Here is a 15,972-nt window from a genome sequence, read left to right as displayed (position 1 = left end):
TAAGAGGCTGATGACGTGGGGGATGGGGCAGCGTGAGGGGAGGATGCAGTGCACTGATTATAAGACTGTCCAACGTCTCGTCACTTCTTGGTGCTGCAGGGAATTGTTCATCTTTAAGGCTCAATTCACAATGTTCCAAGCGTCAATGGAAAATTTAAATTATATGGAATGTTCCTATCAGGAGAGATAATACACTGTCACAGTGAAAACACGGAGAGCGGGAGGGGGGACGGGCACACGGAGAGCGGGAGGGGGGACGGCGGGAGGGGGGACACGGAGGAAGGCAGGACCACACGGAGAACGGGAGGGGGGAGAGCGGGAGGGGGGAGAGCGGGAGGGGGGACGGCGGGAGGAGGGACACGGAGGAAGGCAGGACAGCAGCAAGCACTCACCAGAGGTCGGGGCAAATGATAAAATGAAAGGCGGCCCAAAAAAAAAACCACACAACACGCCCCCAGCCGCATGACGTGTCCAAAGGGGCTGGATGAGGAAAACATCCAAGGAACGCCCACGAGTCGCCTCGAAGGATGACGAACGCCTCTGTTTGCCAATGGCTAGCGTCCATTTATGGAGCTAGCCAATGGCAAACAGAGGCGGTGCCGAACATCCATACTGTTGACAAAAGTTTTCGATCTGGGAGGGGCACTTCGTGCCCTCGCCAAGTCGAAACCTAAAAATACTGTACTGAAGCAGAAGCCGACTGTGGAAAGGATGGGCAGCTCACCTGGTGTGGCATTGAAGTCTAGGATACGGTGGTGAGACTGCAGCAGATCAGGATTACTGGATGACAGGGTGCCACTGACAGGTAACGCTGGAGGGATGTGCTTTGTTTGCCTTAATCCAACTATGCTGTCATCCTGGGACTGACCAATTCCAATGTCACTGTAAAGAAAGGTAAGCAAAGAACACTGAGCATCTTCATAACACACGTACGCATGTGGGCCAATACTGCCATACAATATAGTAGAAACACCTCTGATAATTTTAACACTGATGAGTAACACCTATTATTTACAGTGTTAGAACAAAACTAGAGTATTAAACAATTGACAAAAACACACTATTTTCAATACTCCTGCTTTTCAAAAGGCTTTACCCCACTACCTCCACTCCTGCAATCAACAACTCATACACATTAGACACACGTGTTTGAGTTGAAGCTAGAATAATGCACAAGTAACAGCATATGCTCCCATCAGTGGCCATTTGGAAAAATACTGTGATGGATTGGAAATTTGATGAAGACCTTCATGTCCATAAAACTAATCGGAGTCAAGATTGTGACACTTAGCATGCGACGGTCCAATAACCGCTGCACCCACTTGAGAGGTTGTTGCCGCAAGTACACTATGACTGAAAAGTAATATTACCTGCTTCAAACAAAATGGTGCGGACACTGCCAGTGTGGGCAGCAATACTCTATGTGGAGTGTCTGTTCCCTGCTTGTCTGCAAAAAAGGGGGGATTTTACCTATGCCTCTATGTTTGATTTCAAATATTTACTCTTTATAAGGATGAACCAAGATTCAATTAGTTATCCTGACATGTTTATAATGTCATTTTATTTATCCATCATTCATTTTTTGTGATTCATCAGAGAAAGTGCAATATCAACTCAACGTTTTGCCATACATTTTTTCAAAAAAAATCCAAAAACAATGCTGGACATTACACAAAACACAATTCACAAACACAATACTAGTTGTATACAAATTATGATCAAAAAAACAAATTCATACAGTTACCAAGGGACAGTTGGAAACACAAAATTGTTTATGCAATGGTAAATCAGTGACCATCATTTGTTGCTTAATACAGAGCAACAGAGTTTTTTTTACAACGTAAACAATGTCCCTACACTCTGAACTATACCATATTTCATCAAAATGAATCAGAGTGTGAAATGCCAAATAAATCAGAGCATAAATGCCAAATTAATCAAAGCATGGTGGCTCAAAGTTAATCAGCATTTCCCGATTGTGTTCAAGGATTTTTTCATTTATTTTTATATTTGTTATCACTATTGGAGATTTGGAATGTTATGTTATGCAGATTTGTAGAGCGCACTATCACCCGGGAGGGTATCCTGGCCCATATGAAAAATATTAAACATATGTATGAAAAAGTAACAGCACACGGATAGTCACATCTTTTAAGGTGGTGCTCTTTAAATGACCATACGAAACTGGTTTAAATCGTTAGAATTTTAAGCTATTTAGGACTCTTAAGAAGGCTAGCAATCACAAGTAAAGACAGTTGCATGCTCACTCAAGATATTATGCGGTAATTTTAACACAACATGGTGTGTCGTGTTTAAACATTTGGAAGATCACCCATAGACGTCAATTAGGGGTCACCTGGGGTCGATACTGCAATTCCTGAATTTTCGTTTACAAACCCCTGGCACAGGCCTTGCGACCGAGCGCACTCTGAGCTACCATGTGGCAAAAATACCAAAATAAAGAGCCACCGTGGCTCATGCTTATGTTTATGAAACAAACAGCTCTTCTTCAGCCTTATTCTTCTTAGTATGAAGTTTGAGGCAGCAGGAGAGGATATACGTGTGGAGAGGTGTGGTGCAGCTGACTTCGGAGCACAGGGCTCACGGTTCGATCCCCGGCTCCATCGACAGCTCAGCTCAGCACCATGTGACTCTGGACAATAGCTCACTTAACTTTCACAACGGCCCCCAGCGCCTTGAGACCCGTAAGGGTGAGTAGTTCGTGCTTTACAGATTTACATTTACTTGTTGGGAAAGGGTGGGGCTTAGAGGGGATTGTCCTTCCTCCTTACCTCACCAGGACGTGCACACAGAGGAAAGTCAGCAAGTTACACATTCCTGATGAATACATTCCCCTGAGCACGCTAGTTTTAAAAGTGCTACAGGGGCAGTCAGCATGTGAACAGTGGCGGTGCTTACAGCATTTGGGTAAGAGCGTCTTTGGGCCTGCTTCGGAGACCCTGTTCTGATAATGATGGGTGGCCTAGGATTTCCACCATTCCCCGAGAAAAATGCCGGCCACCTTTTCACGTTTTACCATTCCGCAAAGGCCCTGACATTACACTTTTGTAGAACTTTATACGAAATCATCCGTATTCACTTTGAACATAGAATTTCTGTCTGTTTAATTATCAAAAATTGGTTGAGCAATGTTAAGTATTTCAAATAATATTGTTATCCATGCATGCCATCTAATGAAGGAAGCAATTTCCAAATGGTAACTTAGTTAACTAGCGATATTAGACTAAGAAATAGTGTCCAAATGTGTAAGCAATGTTCAGCCACTGCGAAGGTTTGCAGAGCTTTGTATTTTGCTGTGTAGAGTGAGGAGAGTGATGCCCACTAACCCTCCTTCGATTATCATACAAAGGCACCTTAATGGTGGTGCTAGGCCACCTCTACATTATTTGGAAGTGATTAGAAAATATTGTTGTTGTCTGCATTATAATTAGGATATACGGAGCATTAGGGCATGTGAGGAACACATTTTAAGGTGCTTTTATGTTACATTTACCATTTAAAATACCTACTGATAAGGTGATATGGGTAAAAATTACCAGCTTCAGGAGCTTTATCTAATTTTTGTACCGTCCAGACATTAAAATGCTGCTCATGCCAGTATACCAGCCAGGTGGCAACCCTAGTAAACCTTGATACTTTTAATTGTGTGTTGTCTAGTAGCGTAGCAAGGATTCCCTGGTCCAAGCAAGGAAAATGTCATCTTTGGCAGCTTTTGTGGTAGGTATATACAGCAATTATCAGGGTTCCGTGAGCCCCAGTGCCACTGCACCTGCTGCACCAATGTTAGCTACGCCACTGATGTTGGCTTTTTATTAAAACCACACATTTAGTGCAACCAACGACCAAATGTGGGTGGAACAGTGACTGAGGCTGAGTTTTTATTCTGCAGTAGCTGCCTACCTTAGCTGTAAGCACTCTGGGCAAGGGAAACATGAAGCAAATCCAAGGACAAGGACCCCTGGGAGCCTCCTCGTTTGGCTTTTCCCCTACTACTTGTGTGCACTATGATTTGCTGTAAAATGTTGTTTTTGCATTATTAGTTATACCACTTGGCTACACACAGTGAAATGAGCCTACAAAATATTTCCAGTGGGTTTTAGAATCAATCATGTTTATTATGCGGGATAAGCACTGTACACAGCCCAGCTGCCTACATCTACTAGCCGGCAGGGCGTAACCACAAAGCATCAACACAGCCTACATCCCTGAGGTCGGCTCCGCGAAGTAATATAAGTCAAAACTGTTGCCCCACCTATGCAATGGCTACCGCTTTTTCAAACTGAACATATGAAACAAAGAATACCCACCTCCCCTCCCACCCTCCACGACTCTCCACACATACACACATGCACACACCCAAGCCCATGCCCAACCCCCTCCCCAACCCACCCTCCTTGTCAGCCTAGCGCCAGGTTATCACCGAGGTGACCACAGCTCGAAAGGAAAGGTCAAACGCCTGGGACAGCTCCGACCGGTGCTAAGGGAATAAGTTGTAGAATCTGTAGGTATTTCGGGCCGGTTACTTCTCTCAGGTCTTTAGACAACAAGTGTAGGAACGGGCCCCATAGCTTAGCATACTTCGTGCCTTTGCCGTCTATTCCCATCGAGAGCCTCTCCATCGCTAAAATAAGCCATAACCTTTGAAGCCAGTCTCTAGGATCAGGCACCACCTGCGAGCCCCAGTTAGCCAGCAATACCTGCCTCGCAGCCAAAAGCGCCAGTGCAGTCTGCTTACCCCTCAGCGAGCGCAGTGGAAAGTACTTGGGATGCAGAAGCCCCAACAAGGTGTGCTCCGGCAAACGGGGAAATGTAATCTGAAATGCTTCATCTATCTCGTCCAAGATCATAGGCCAATACCTCCCCAACTTTGGGCAATGCCACAGCAAGTGTGCCAAGGTCCCTGTTAGTCCACAGACCCTCCAGCAGAGACCAGATTTAGTGGCATCCCAGGCTCGTACGCACGCTGGGGTATAATACCAATAGGCCGCTACTTTATACGCCGATTTGGCCCCTGCGGTATTGGAGGCCGTGTGCTGCGCGCGGTAATACACATGTTCCCACTCTTTTTGTGAGAGCGGTCGTCCCAGCTCCGTCTCCCATCGGACCTGTGCAGGGGTGCGCTGCTTCTTGGGGTGGCTTAGAATCATAGCGTATAACTCCGATATGAGCCGCCGGTCGGCTTTCTTACAGACCAGCCATTTTTCGAACCGGGTCATCTGCCGCGACATATCAGCCATGTTGGCGGGACGAGTAACCCAGTGGGCCACCTGCGTGTAGGTGAAGGCATCTGCCACAGGCAGCTGGAACAACTCCTGTCACAGCAGGGAGAACGGTATTAGCCCATCCAGATCGAAGAGGCAACCCACTCTCTTACAGCCTTCCTCCCGCCATCGATGGAAGACCAGGGATGCGCAGCCCGGGGAAAAGTCTGGGTTATCGACAATGGGTGTCATCGGTAAGGGGAATGTAGTCCATCCCTTACGGGACGCCAGCTGATCCCATGCCTTGAGGGTCGGTGCCGTCACCGGAGATGAATAAAGCCCCCACCCTCTATGCTTGCGAGGCAGCCAAAGCTCCCGCCAGATGTTGCAGCCCGCCACTGTTTGGTCCATGAAGTTCCAGTGCTTACTGGACATGGCCCTGTTCAGTTCCACAATGTATCTCAGGACTGACGCCTGAAAATAGGCAGAGAGAAGGGGAAAACCCAGTCCTCCTTCCGCCCTCGGGGCAGTAGCCACAGCCAATGCCAGTAGCGTTTTTTTATTGTCCCACAGGAATTTGCTAAGGGATCCCTGCAGCCTCCGGAGGACGCCTGATGGTGGGCCAAAGGCAGCATTTGAAAAAAGTACAGTATACGTGGAAGAACAGTCATCTTCAGGGCTGCCAATCTCCCAAACCACAACAAATTGAGGCGGGACCAGTCAGCGAGGGCCTTACCGACCTGCTCCACCAAGATCTTGTAGTTAAGGGACACCGTTTTATTGATTGACGATGCCAAGCGGATACCCAGATACTGAATGTCGGTGTGCACCCAGTGGAATTCAAACTTCTGCTTCAAATCTATGACCTCCTTCTCCAGAACAGACAGGTTGAGGATATGTGACTTCGTGTAATTGACCTTAAATCCCGCCACTGCTTGGAACTCCGCTAGTTCTCGGGTGAGGCCCCGCAGGGAAGAGTGCGGGTGTGTGAGCGAGAGGATGACATCGTCCGCATACAGACTGATCTTATGCGTGTCCGCCCCGAACTTGATCCCCGAGATGTTGATATTGGACCTGACCCGTTGAGCAAAGGGCTCCATATAGAGCGCGAAGAGTAACTGGGACAGGGGGCAGCCCTGCCGCGTTCCTCTTGCTATTGGGAAGAGAGCTGATTTACATCCATTGACGTGCACCGCCGCCTTGGGGGCCACATATAGGCACCAAATCCACTGGATGTAATTATGCCCCAGTCCGAACTTCCGCAACACGGCAAACATATAGTCCCAATCTACACGGTCAAAGGCCTTCTCCGCGTCAATAGAGAGCAGGAAGGCTTGCGACCGCGAGCGATGGACCAAATCCATGAGGTGGAGCAATAGTTTGGTATTATCTCCTTCCTGCCACGTAGGGATGAAGCCCGCCTGGTCGGGCTCAATAAGTCCGTCCATTAAGGGGCTGAGTTGAGCCGCCAGCACCCCCGCAAACAACTTGGCATCGATGTTGAGGAGCGAAATCGGTCTGTATGATCCGCACTCCTTAGGTTCCTTCCCGGGCTTAAGAATAACCGTGATGGCCGCTTCAGACATAGATGGTGCCACAACCCCGGTCTCTAAAAAAGAATTGAAAATGCGAGTCAGGAGTGGGGCCAACTCCCTGCAGAAAGTTTTATAAAAAATTGCCGAGAAGCCATCCGGGTCCTGTGATTTGGCCACCTTCAACAGTGAAATAGCCGAGATGACTTCTTCGATGCGAATAGGCATGTCGAGAGCCTCCGCGGAGCTTTGTACGAGGGGTGTAACATCGCAGGACTCTAGATACTCTGCCATCCCGGTGGAAGGCGCACCCTCTTTGCTATATAGGTCCTGATAGAACCACCGGAAGGTGTCAACAATAGCGGAGTCTGTAGTGTGTTCCGCCGCGTCGCAATCCCGAACCACCTGCATGGCTTGCATATGAGAGCGCGCCCGCAGCCTGTGGGGCAGCATCCGACCCGCCTTGTCCCCACAGAGGTAGAATTTGTGCCGCAGGCGCAAAAGAGCATGCATAGCTCTGTCCGTGTCTAGATGTTTCAGCATGCGCCTTTTTGTCTCCAGCTCTCGCCAGACCCTCGGTGCCCCAGTCCGCTTGTGGATCGCCTCAAGACCACTAATGTCGCTTTCTAATTCTGTTCGTTTTTCCCTTTGCAGGCGAGAGTACGTCGCCGCCAGAGCAATAAATTCTCCTCGCGCCACCAACTTTAGAGCCTCCCATACCGCTACTAGTGAAGTACCCACCACCTCATTCTCGGCCAAGTAATGGACTATCGTCTCCCTGACCTTCGCGATCACCGGTTCGGAGTGCAGAAGAGAGTCTCTAAGGCGCCATCCCGCCGATGGTGGTCGGGCTCCAGCCGAAGTAAAGATCACCGAGATTAGTGCATGGTCGATAAGGAACGAGGCATAATATCCGACTCTACCAAGTGAGGCAAGATGGAAGTGGAGGCTAAAAAGTGATCTAAGCGCGCATAGGTCTTGTGAGCCACCGAGTAGTAGGTGTAATCGCGCTGCTGGGGATGATAACCGCGCCACACATCATGCAGACCCCCATCAATCAGCCACTGCTTCCCTCCCTGGGACAAAGCTCCTGTGTGGTACACCCGCTGGCTCGTCCTATCCATCTCAGCCTCCATCACAATGTTTAAGTCACCTCCTACCAGCATCTGGGCATCCGGCGTGGCTAAAACCTGCGCAAGCGCCGACTACAGAAAGGGTTCCTGGCTAGCATTCGGTGCATAAATGGTTTCTACTGTGAACTGTGTGTCCCCCCATTGTACACGCACAGCTAGAAGTCTACCTTTAATGTTTGCCACCTGGGCTATAATTTTGCACTGCGCCCGCGCACTAAAGAGGATAGCCACCCCATGTTTCTTGGTAGACCCTGAGGACCAAAGCTGTAGTGGGGAGCGTTTATCTGACATGCGTCGCGTATCCTTGGAAAGGAGATGAGTCTCCTGTAACAGGCCAATAGCTCCTCCTGAGCTCTCTAGGAGTGACAAGATGGCGGCCCGCTTTACCGGGCTGTTTAGGCCACGTACATTCAGACTCACTATTTTCAGTTCCCTACGCTGCATGTGGGTAGATAGAGGAAGCTCGCTGAGCATCTTCTCTTGCTATGTGTCCCAGAAGCCTCCCTGTCCCGCCACCCCTCCTCCCAGCTGACGCGGAGACCCCCCAACACTCCCATCCCCCAAGACCCCATCCCTCCGCCCACCCTCTTCATTCACACAACACTCATCCTGTCCAATTTCAACAAACGAGAAAACAGAAAGAAATGAACAACAGTTCGTCAAACAGGCCCCAAGAGCTGGGGAACGTGGCACCAACCATCCAAGGAACCAGATCCTGAAGTAGAAGTCATCTCTCGTCAAGGACATAAGAGCTACCGCAAACTCTCAGGGACAGTTCCCTCCGGCGCCATCAGCTATCTCCAGAAGTGCCAGCCAGAGATTACCCCAATCAGGAGCCCCCCGGCGTCTCCGTCACCATTGCCACCGAAACAACCGCTGCTCCCCTCTCAAGGCGGCTCGCAGACAAATCGGGTTTCGCTGTAGGTGCTAGCTTGCCAACCCTCTGCCACTCGGATGAGCGCCTTAGTCGTCTGGCGGGAGACCCCGTGCCGCTCGGCGGGGGAGTGGACCCCTCTAGCCCCAAGAGGTCGAGGGCCGACGTTAGGGAGCGAGTCTGAACCAGCTTTCCGTTGAACCTGAAGATCAGCCTGAAAGGATGCCCCCAGGAGTAGGGGATGCGTTGCTCTTTCAGATGAGTGGTAACAGGTTTGAACTCTCTTCGCTTGGTCAGCGTGGATGCAGCCAGGTCCTGGAAAAGCAGCGGTCGATGCTCCCGAAACTGGAGGGGATTAAGGTCACAAGCTTCCGTAGAATCCGCTCTTTTAGCTGGAAATCGTGGACACACACTAAGATATCCGGAGGGGGGCCTCTGGCCCCCTCGGCAGGCCCACTCGGTGTACTCTGTCCAGTTGGATATCCGGCAGGTCTTATTCGTCCAGCACTTGCTTGAAGAGGGCTCCCCCGTACTCCCACAAATCGGGCACCTTACCTTCCAAGGCACCGCTCGAATCCGAATGTTGTTCCGGCGTGATCTGTTCTCAAGGTCCTCAGCATGTGCCTGGAGGTCCAGATTCTGTTCAGTCAGCTTGAGCACATCCTGCTGAAGGCGATGGATGTCGCCTGCCGTCTCCAAGTCGTGTTCCTCCAGCGTAGCCATCCTCTCTCCGATCGCATCAACATCACGCCGCACGTCACGCAAGTCAGAGGCCAACTGGGAGCGTAACTCTGAAATATCTTCCTTAATAGCCGTGAACAACTCCACCATGAAGTTCTTGGTAGCCGGTGCGTCACCGTCCGCAGGCTGTGGCGATTTCTCTGCAGTTTTCGGGGTGGCTTGCCCCGCCAGCGACGCAGGTGCGTCCTTCGGGGGTTTATCTTTCCTGTTCCTGTTCGTCGTCATCCTGCACCAGCCGTGGGCAATGGCACCTCTGTTGGGCCTATGCGGGCACCAGGCCTAATCAAAGCAAGCTAATCTGCACTGATGCTTCCTGTAACCTCCCGTTGACAAGCCCCCGCAGGTAATGTCGAGTGAGGCGAAGGGGCTTAAGGGCCGCGGTGCTCCACCTGGACGTGGTCGAGGACAGGCGCTCAGACGGGGGAGGGGGGGATCACTGCCACAAGCGCCCCCCAACAACCACCCCCGACCTTTATCTCGGCTCAAGCGCAGAGCCCAGTGCAATTAGTTCAGGGGGAGGGCCGGACAGCACCCCCCTACCGTGGGTGGAGGGCCCAAACTTCAACGGAGCTAGTCCAACCTCGGGCGCCATAGGCCGCCACTGCTGCCTCCAAGCCGCTACCGCGCCGTCCGTCGAGGTACAGACCGAGCCACCAAGCCCGTCTGTAGATCGCCTCCGCTCTCCTCACCACTGTGCCCTGGTGTACTGCTGCCCGCCGAAACGCGGGACGTAAACTCTCTCGCTCACCGCAGTGCCAGATGGGCTAGCCTCACCTGCACCTCCACGCCCCAGTGGCCTTCTTGCCCGCCAATTCTAGGGCCGAGATCAGGTACCCCTTGGGCCCGGGTACAGAGAGCCTTATACTGCAGCCGAGACCTGAGGGGAGAACGCTCTCCACGCCGCTACCGGGACCTCTGGCAGCAACCTCAAGAACCCCCACACCACAGCTCGCACAAAGGCCCGGACTAGGCCGCGGCCGCACCGCCTGGGGGGAGGGGCAGAGTTTCTCTGAGGGCTCCCAGCGTTTCCCCGCCGAACCGTGGGCCGAAGTCGCTGCCCACAGGCACAAGGGGTGAGGGGGTCTCACACCCACTGACCTCCACTTCAATGGCCGGCTGAGGTCCAGCTTTGCCCGCCGAACTACGGGCCGATGCACGGTCTGGTGGGCTGCAGCTACGTTCCCGCCTCCAACAGCCTCCGTCCAATGGCGCCTGATCGGCCCAACCACTTCTGCCGCCGCAGTGGTGTCTCGGCAGCGTCAAGCCCTCCGCCGGTGGAACTCAGCCCCACGCTTTACCGCCTCTGTGTTTCACTCTCCGTGTATGAATCTCCGTATCCGCGGCCAGCCAGCTCCGGAGGCTCTAAGGCCGCGACTCGGCAGGACGGCGATCGCCCTCAGCTCGAATCAAGAGAGAGGCACTGTCGTGATCAGATCACCCAGGGGACCCCCGGGCGCACCTTTATCAGCTTGGCCGGGCACCAGGTAGGCGAAAAACAAAGCTTTAAAGCAGGCGGCGCCAGGAGGACTGTAATTCACGTCCTACTCCGCCACCATCTTGGCCACGCCCCTCTTCCAGTGGGTTTTAGAGAGCCTGGTTCCTTTAAAATGTTTTTCATATTAGCATTGCTCATACAATTATTTCTGTGACATAATATTCATGGACTTTGTTAGCAAAGGTAAATTGGTTCTTAACTTAGGTTTAGGACCGAATTTCCCTTTTCTACTGATTCCAGGAATTCACAAAGTGATTCCTGGAAGGTGTATGCCCATATACAGTGAAAGAGCTCTCCAACACTATCGACATGAGTGTGGAGGTATCTACAGTGTAAATCCACTGAAAGAATGAGAAAATGGCAATTTCACGGCATGGTTTGCCTTGAAAGCCTGGAAAAACAGAAAAAAAACACGGAATTGCGTTGGCATTCTCATACTATGATCAGCCTTCTTTCCACCCTGGAAATGGTTGGAAGTTTACTCAAGGAGAACTGATCAACCCCACATTGGATGGCGTTTCAGGTAAGGGGTTTCTTAACTGGTAAAAATGTTTCAATCCTGAGAAAAAACAAACACAAGTGCATTTGAACGAAGGAATCTATTCCCACTGAACATAGTTCTCCGAGAAACAGAACTTTGTACAGAAGGATGAAAACACAAGTTAGGAATCATGATTTCCAAAGGAAACCCATTTGAAACAATGCACTAGGTGTAGCTTTCAGTGCTGATTCCATTTTAAATTTCTGAACTCCAAAAAGTTTTAACCTCTTCCATGCTCATGACGAGCCCAGCTCGTCATGAGCACTGGCACTGGGATCCTAGTGTGGCATAAAAAATTTATGTAATAGGAGTCTACAGTAAACTTCAAAGCGCTTGGTTGTGCTCTGTGGTGTTAAGTGTTTGTATCTCAATACACCTGCCACTGAGTGTCTGCAAGAGGGAGGAGCTGAGGAGAGTGGTTCTCTATGAGCTGTTCAGGGCACTAGGCCCCTCTACAACTGAGCGAGGTTCTTGACTTATTTAGAGTTTGGTGCAAACTGAAACTCCTTTGATTCATGATGGAAACTCTAAACCTGCAGCAGAATCCACCAAAATAATTTCCTCCACCGTAGTAATATTATTGTGGAACAACTTCAGCCCTAACCAACATCAACAGCAACACAGCTAATGTCTAATTTATATTTGTGCCTCTAAACACTTAAAACCAATGAACCTGTATCTTCAATTTAAGATGCAGCCGAGCCACAAAATGTTATTTGCTGTTACCTGTTGATGGAAAAAAGAGGGTTACTTAGCTCTTTTTTAGCCACCCCTCATGTAACACCATTTACCCAACCTCTGGTGCCATCGCTCACCTCACATCTGTATGCACTGCTGTGTCTAAACTAATGCTGCTCTGTTCATGTGTGAGGTAGCTCACCCAACACGTCTACCTCATTTATAACCCACATGCACAGCAACCAGTTTACATATGTAGGTGTAAATGCAACTTTCAAACATGCTCCAAATGGTGGTTGCAAACTCAACAGAAAGTTCAAGGCTTCCAGTGACCTCTCGAGGACATCAAACACTATATAAATAGCACACAGAGAGCAGTAAACTTCTCAGCAATTCAGAAACTGCATTCCAACCTTGCAAGAAGCATGAAAGGCACTATATAAAGGACCATGCAATATTATGCAACAAAAAAGAAAGATTGCTTAATGTTTTATCTCAACTCCTTGTTGACTTCAGGACAGACTTATGTCATGAGGATCTGGCTGCTCCTACTTATGAAAAGCAATGCTTTTGCTCATGTGTCATTCTTACTAATTTTTCCAGGCACCACCCCAAGCACCTGTAGGAAGTTAACAGCGCCAACTAAAAAACCTGGGGTGCTACTTCTTTATTGATATTGATAGTGTTTATAAAGCACGCAATTGCCCGAAGTCATCCTGGCGATGTTGTCTGCTAGATCTCAAATTAGTTCAGCTAGTTGAGTGGCGGAGACAGGTTTTGAGATTTTTTACTAAAACTGAGGTAATCGGTCTGGTCTCTGAAGTGTATGGGCATTTTATTTCTGAGTTTACAGGTGGTGAAGGTGAAACTTCGATCACCCCAAGATGCTTTAGTAGTATTAGGGATTACTATTGTTCTTGATCTAGCCGATCAGAGGGCTCAAATACGGGTGTACCATTTGAATTTTATTTTAAGGTACTCAGGGTCTACATTACAGAGCGATTTATGGGCAGTGCATAATGCCTTGAAGGAAATTCGGTTCCTAATGGGGAGCCAATGTAGTTGCAACAGGGCTTGTGAGGCTGATTTAAACTTAGGGATTCTCATTAAGAGCAGGTCAGCTGCAATTTTGGAGGATCTGCAGTTTATTCAGAATTCGTTGTTGGGTGCCTATGTCAAGTGCGTTGCAGTAATCAAGTCTGGATAACACCAGAGCAATGATTACCAGCTTCTGTAGGAATAAATGGAATGATTTCTTTCAACGATTTTAATAGAAGAAAGCTTGTCAATCTGGACGGAGAGGGTAAAATTAACATCACAGGTTATTCCTAGGTTACTGACTTTACGGACCGGGAAAGGAAGTGGGCCCAAATATTGGGGCCACCAGTATAAGTTTAAAACAATCTCTTCCTTTTCCTTTACAAAATGCTGCTAGCAAAGCACCCTAGTGGGTGAATCAATGTATTGCGACGGTCGGTGCTCAATCTGTGCATCACAATTCCATTCTTAATAGGAAATTGAGTGGGTTAATGCGCCTGCTGCGTGTAACTGCTGCTGTAGATTGTGATGGACTTTTATGGAATAACATGGATACTGCAAACCAGGATTGAGATGCGCAGACAGAGCATTCTTGATCCTAGCACTGGCATATCAGGGTCTGGATTGGCATTCAATAGCACTGCTTTGTATTTCTACCAGTATTGGAATATCAGGTGATTCAACAGAGATGGTATGGCAGAGCTGTGAGTGGGAAACGGGAGCATCTGGCGTTCTGCAGACAGGATCTGAGCTGCACTCGTAGAGCTGTGAGGTACAGCACTTAAAATAGCAGGGGTCATCTGTGGTAGGAGTAAGGTTTAAAGCAAACTGTGCTTGGGTGTCCGCCTGGAATCTTGAGGGTGCATATAGGAAGGATCAGTGTACCCAAGCTTACTGTGTGCAAGTCCCAATGTTGGCATAGCACAGGATGATTCAATCCACTGCTTGTGATACACGGCCAGAGCTTTAGCAGCGGTGCTACCGAGCATGATGAAGATTTATAGGAAGAGTGGTGTGTGAGTCTGGAACTGTGGAATATCAGCAGTGAGTCAGGATTTTCAGCCAGGTAGGGTTTGGGAGCCAATTCAGTCTGGGGTCTTGCCATTCTTCTTGTATACTACACTGCCAACCCATTCTCCTGTGGTCTAAATATAGATACTGGGTCAGTCCAACTGTCATTAGTCAAACTTTTTCATTCCCATCAGAGCTTGACGAAGGTGGCATTGATTCTTATTGCGCTACCATAGTTAATGGACCGATTGCTCCTTTACCCCAGGACCAGTGCTTGATGTCCAGTTCAGGGCCCTGCCCCACAGTGACTTCTGGTTCGCTCTGTTAGATTCCGGAAAGACCCCAAACATCCTAGAATATACCCACTGGGGCATTATGATTCTGGCTTTGAAATGTGTATATCTGGGGCATTGTAATCCAGGAGCGGAACTGTCTGCTTAACTGAAGCATTGTGGAAACTGGTAAGCTGCCACATTAAGCCACGCTCTGGTATATCTGATCAACAATGCTGGCTGGTAAACAGATTATTCATCATACTAGGGGCGGTGCCAAGTAATATTTCAGCCCACTGTGCTATTGTTTTAATATTTATGCATCACTCCTATGTATGAAGGATGAAGAGAGAGAGTACAAGAAATATCTGCTTTGTGAGGCTCTTGCATCAATTATTTCTAGTTCACCGACATGAAGGAAGCTTATGGAGTGAAGTAGGTGGAAGGCAAGACAGACCTACTCAATAGGCTAGTAGTAGCACAGGCTCCAGCACAATTGCCTGCATTATAGCTGCCTATTCTGTATCCGCTTTGTCTGATGAGAACAGCTTGCACTGCTGCTGCCTGTGCTGGGTCTGTTCTGGGATCATGAAGGAAGCCTACCAATGTAGAGCCCATACTGGTTCTCATGTGTGCCTGAGGGAAGCTTCCAGCTGCATCTGTGCATAAACATATGGGGCTATGTCTGCCCATGAGGCTTTTATTGGGCATAGGCTGACTGCATAGGATGTCTGCCCCTGGGAATGCCATTTCCTCATCTCGAAAATTTCATGGTAGCGGTCTTAATTAGTTTAGGCTTGGTGACTTTAATAGACATACCTTCCTTAGCTACTTTTATGTTATGAGATTAATATTACATTTTTGTTTATTTGTGCACTGATTTTGTTTTTTATTCAGTAATACCATGCCCTGTAAGGAAAAGGAACATACATGAATCCACAGAAGCTGTGTGCTAGTTCCTAGAACTATGACAGCCGGATGTTCCATTCAAACCAATGCCAACTTGTTAGATCAAGCAGATGGCTAACCATAGATGGTAGAGTCTTACATTATACATGCTAATCTGCAGTTAATATTAAGGCCCTCTCCATGTCATTAGGATTTAATGTTTAGTAGATAAGCTTGTTAGATGGCTAGAGTGAGAACAAAGTGAAATACATTGATTGGCCAACTCTAACCAGGCAACCTCCTCACCAAAAGCCACAATTCACCCCCAAACCAGTCACATCAAAATACCCTATCCCCTCCACCACCACCTTTACTATAGACTAAAGTACATTAAGAAGAAAGTCTAGATCCCTGAACAAAAATCACTATCTTTGACCTGCTCTCACAAATAACACTGGTCCTCATGTTCTTTACCGAAACATGGCTCAGGAAAGATTCTGCACCCACATGCCACAAAGCCATCCCTCCTAATTTTCACATCATTAAC

At 48.8% G+C, this 15,972-nt stretch overlaps 1 protein-coding gene across 1 annotated transcript in view; it reads right to left on the bottom strand.

The window, feature by feature from the left end:
- The window catches only part of RAPGEF2 (Rap guanine nucleotide exchange factor 2), a 197,514-nt gene that overhangs the window by 118,563 nt on the left and 62,979 nt on the right, over positions 1-15,972 (bottom strand). Inside the window, exon 10 of the mRNA XM_078677004.1 lies at positions 725-882. Within this exon, the coding sequence (XP_078533130.1) occupies positions 725-882 (158 nt within the window). The remainder of the gene's footprint in view (positions 1-724; positions 883-15,972) is intronic.

Source organism: Lissotriton helveticus, chromosome 2_1 (assembly GCF_964261635.1).
Source record: "Lissotriton helveticus chromosome 2_1, aLisHel1.1, whole genome shotgun sequence".
Taxonomy (NCBI): domain Eukaryota; kingdom Metazoa; phylum Chordata; class Amphibia; order Caudata; family Salamandridae; genus Lissotriton; species Lissotriton helveticus.
This window is presented reverse-complemented; position numbering and strand designations above follow the sequence as displayed.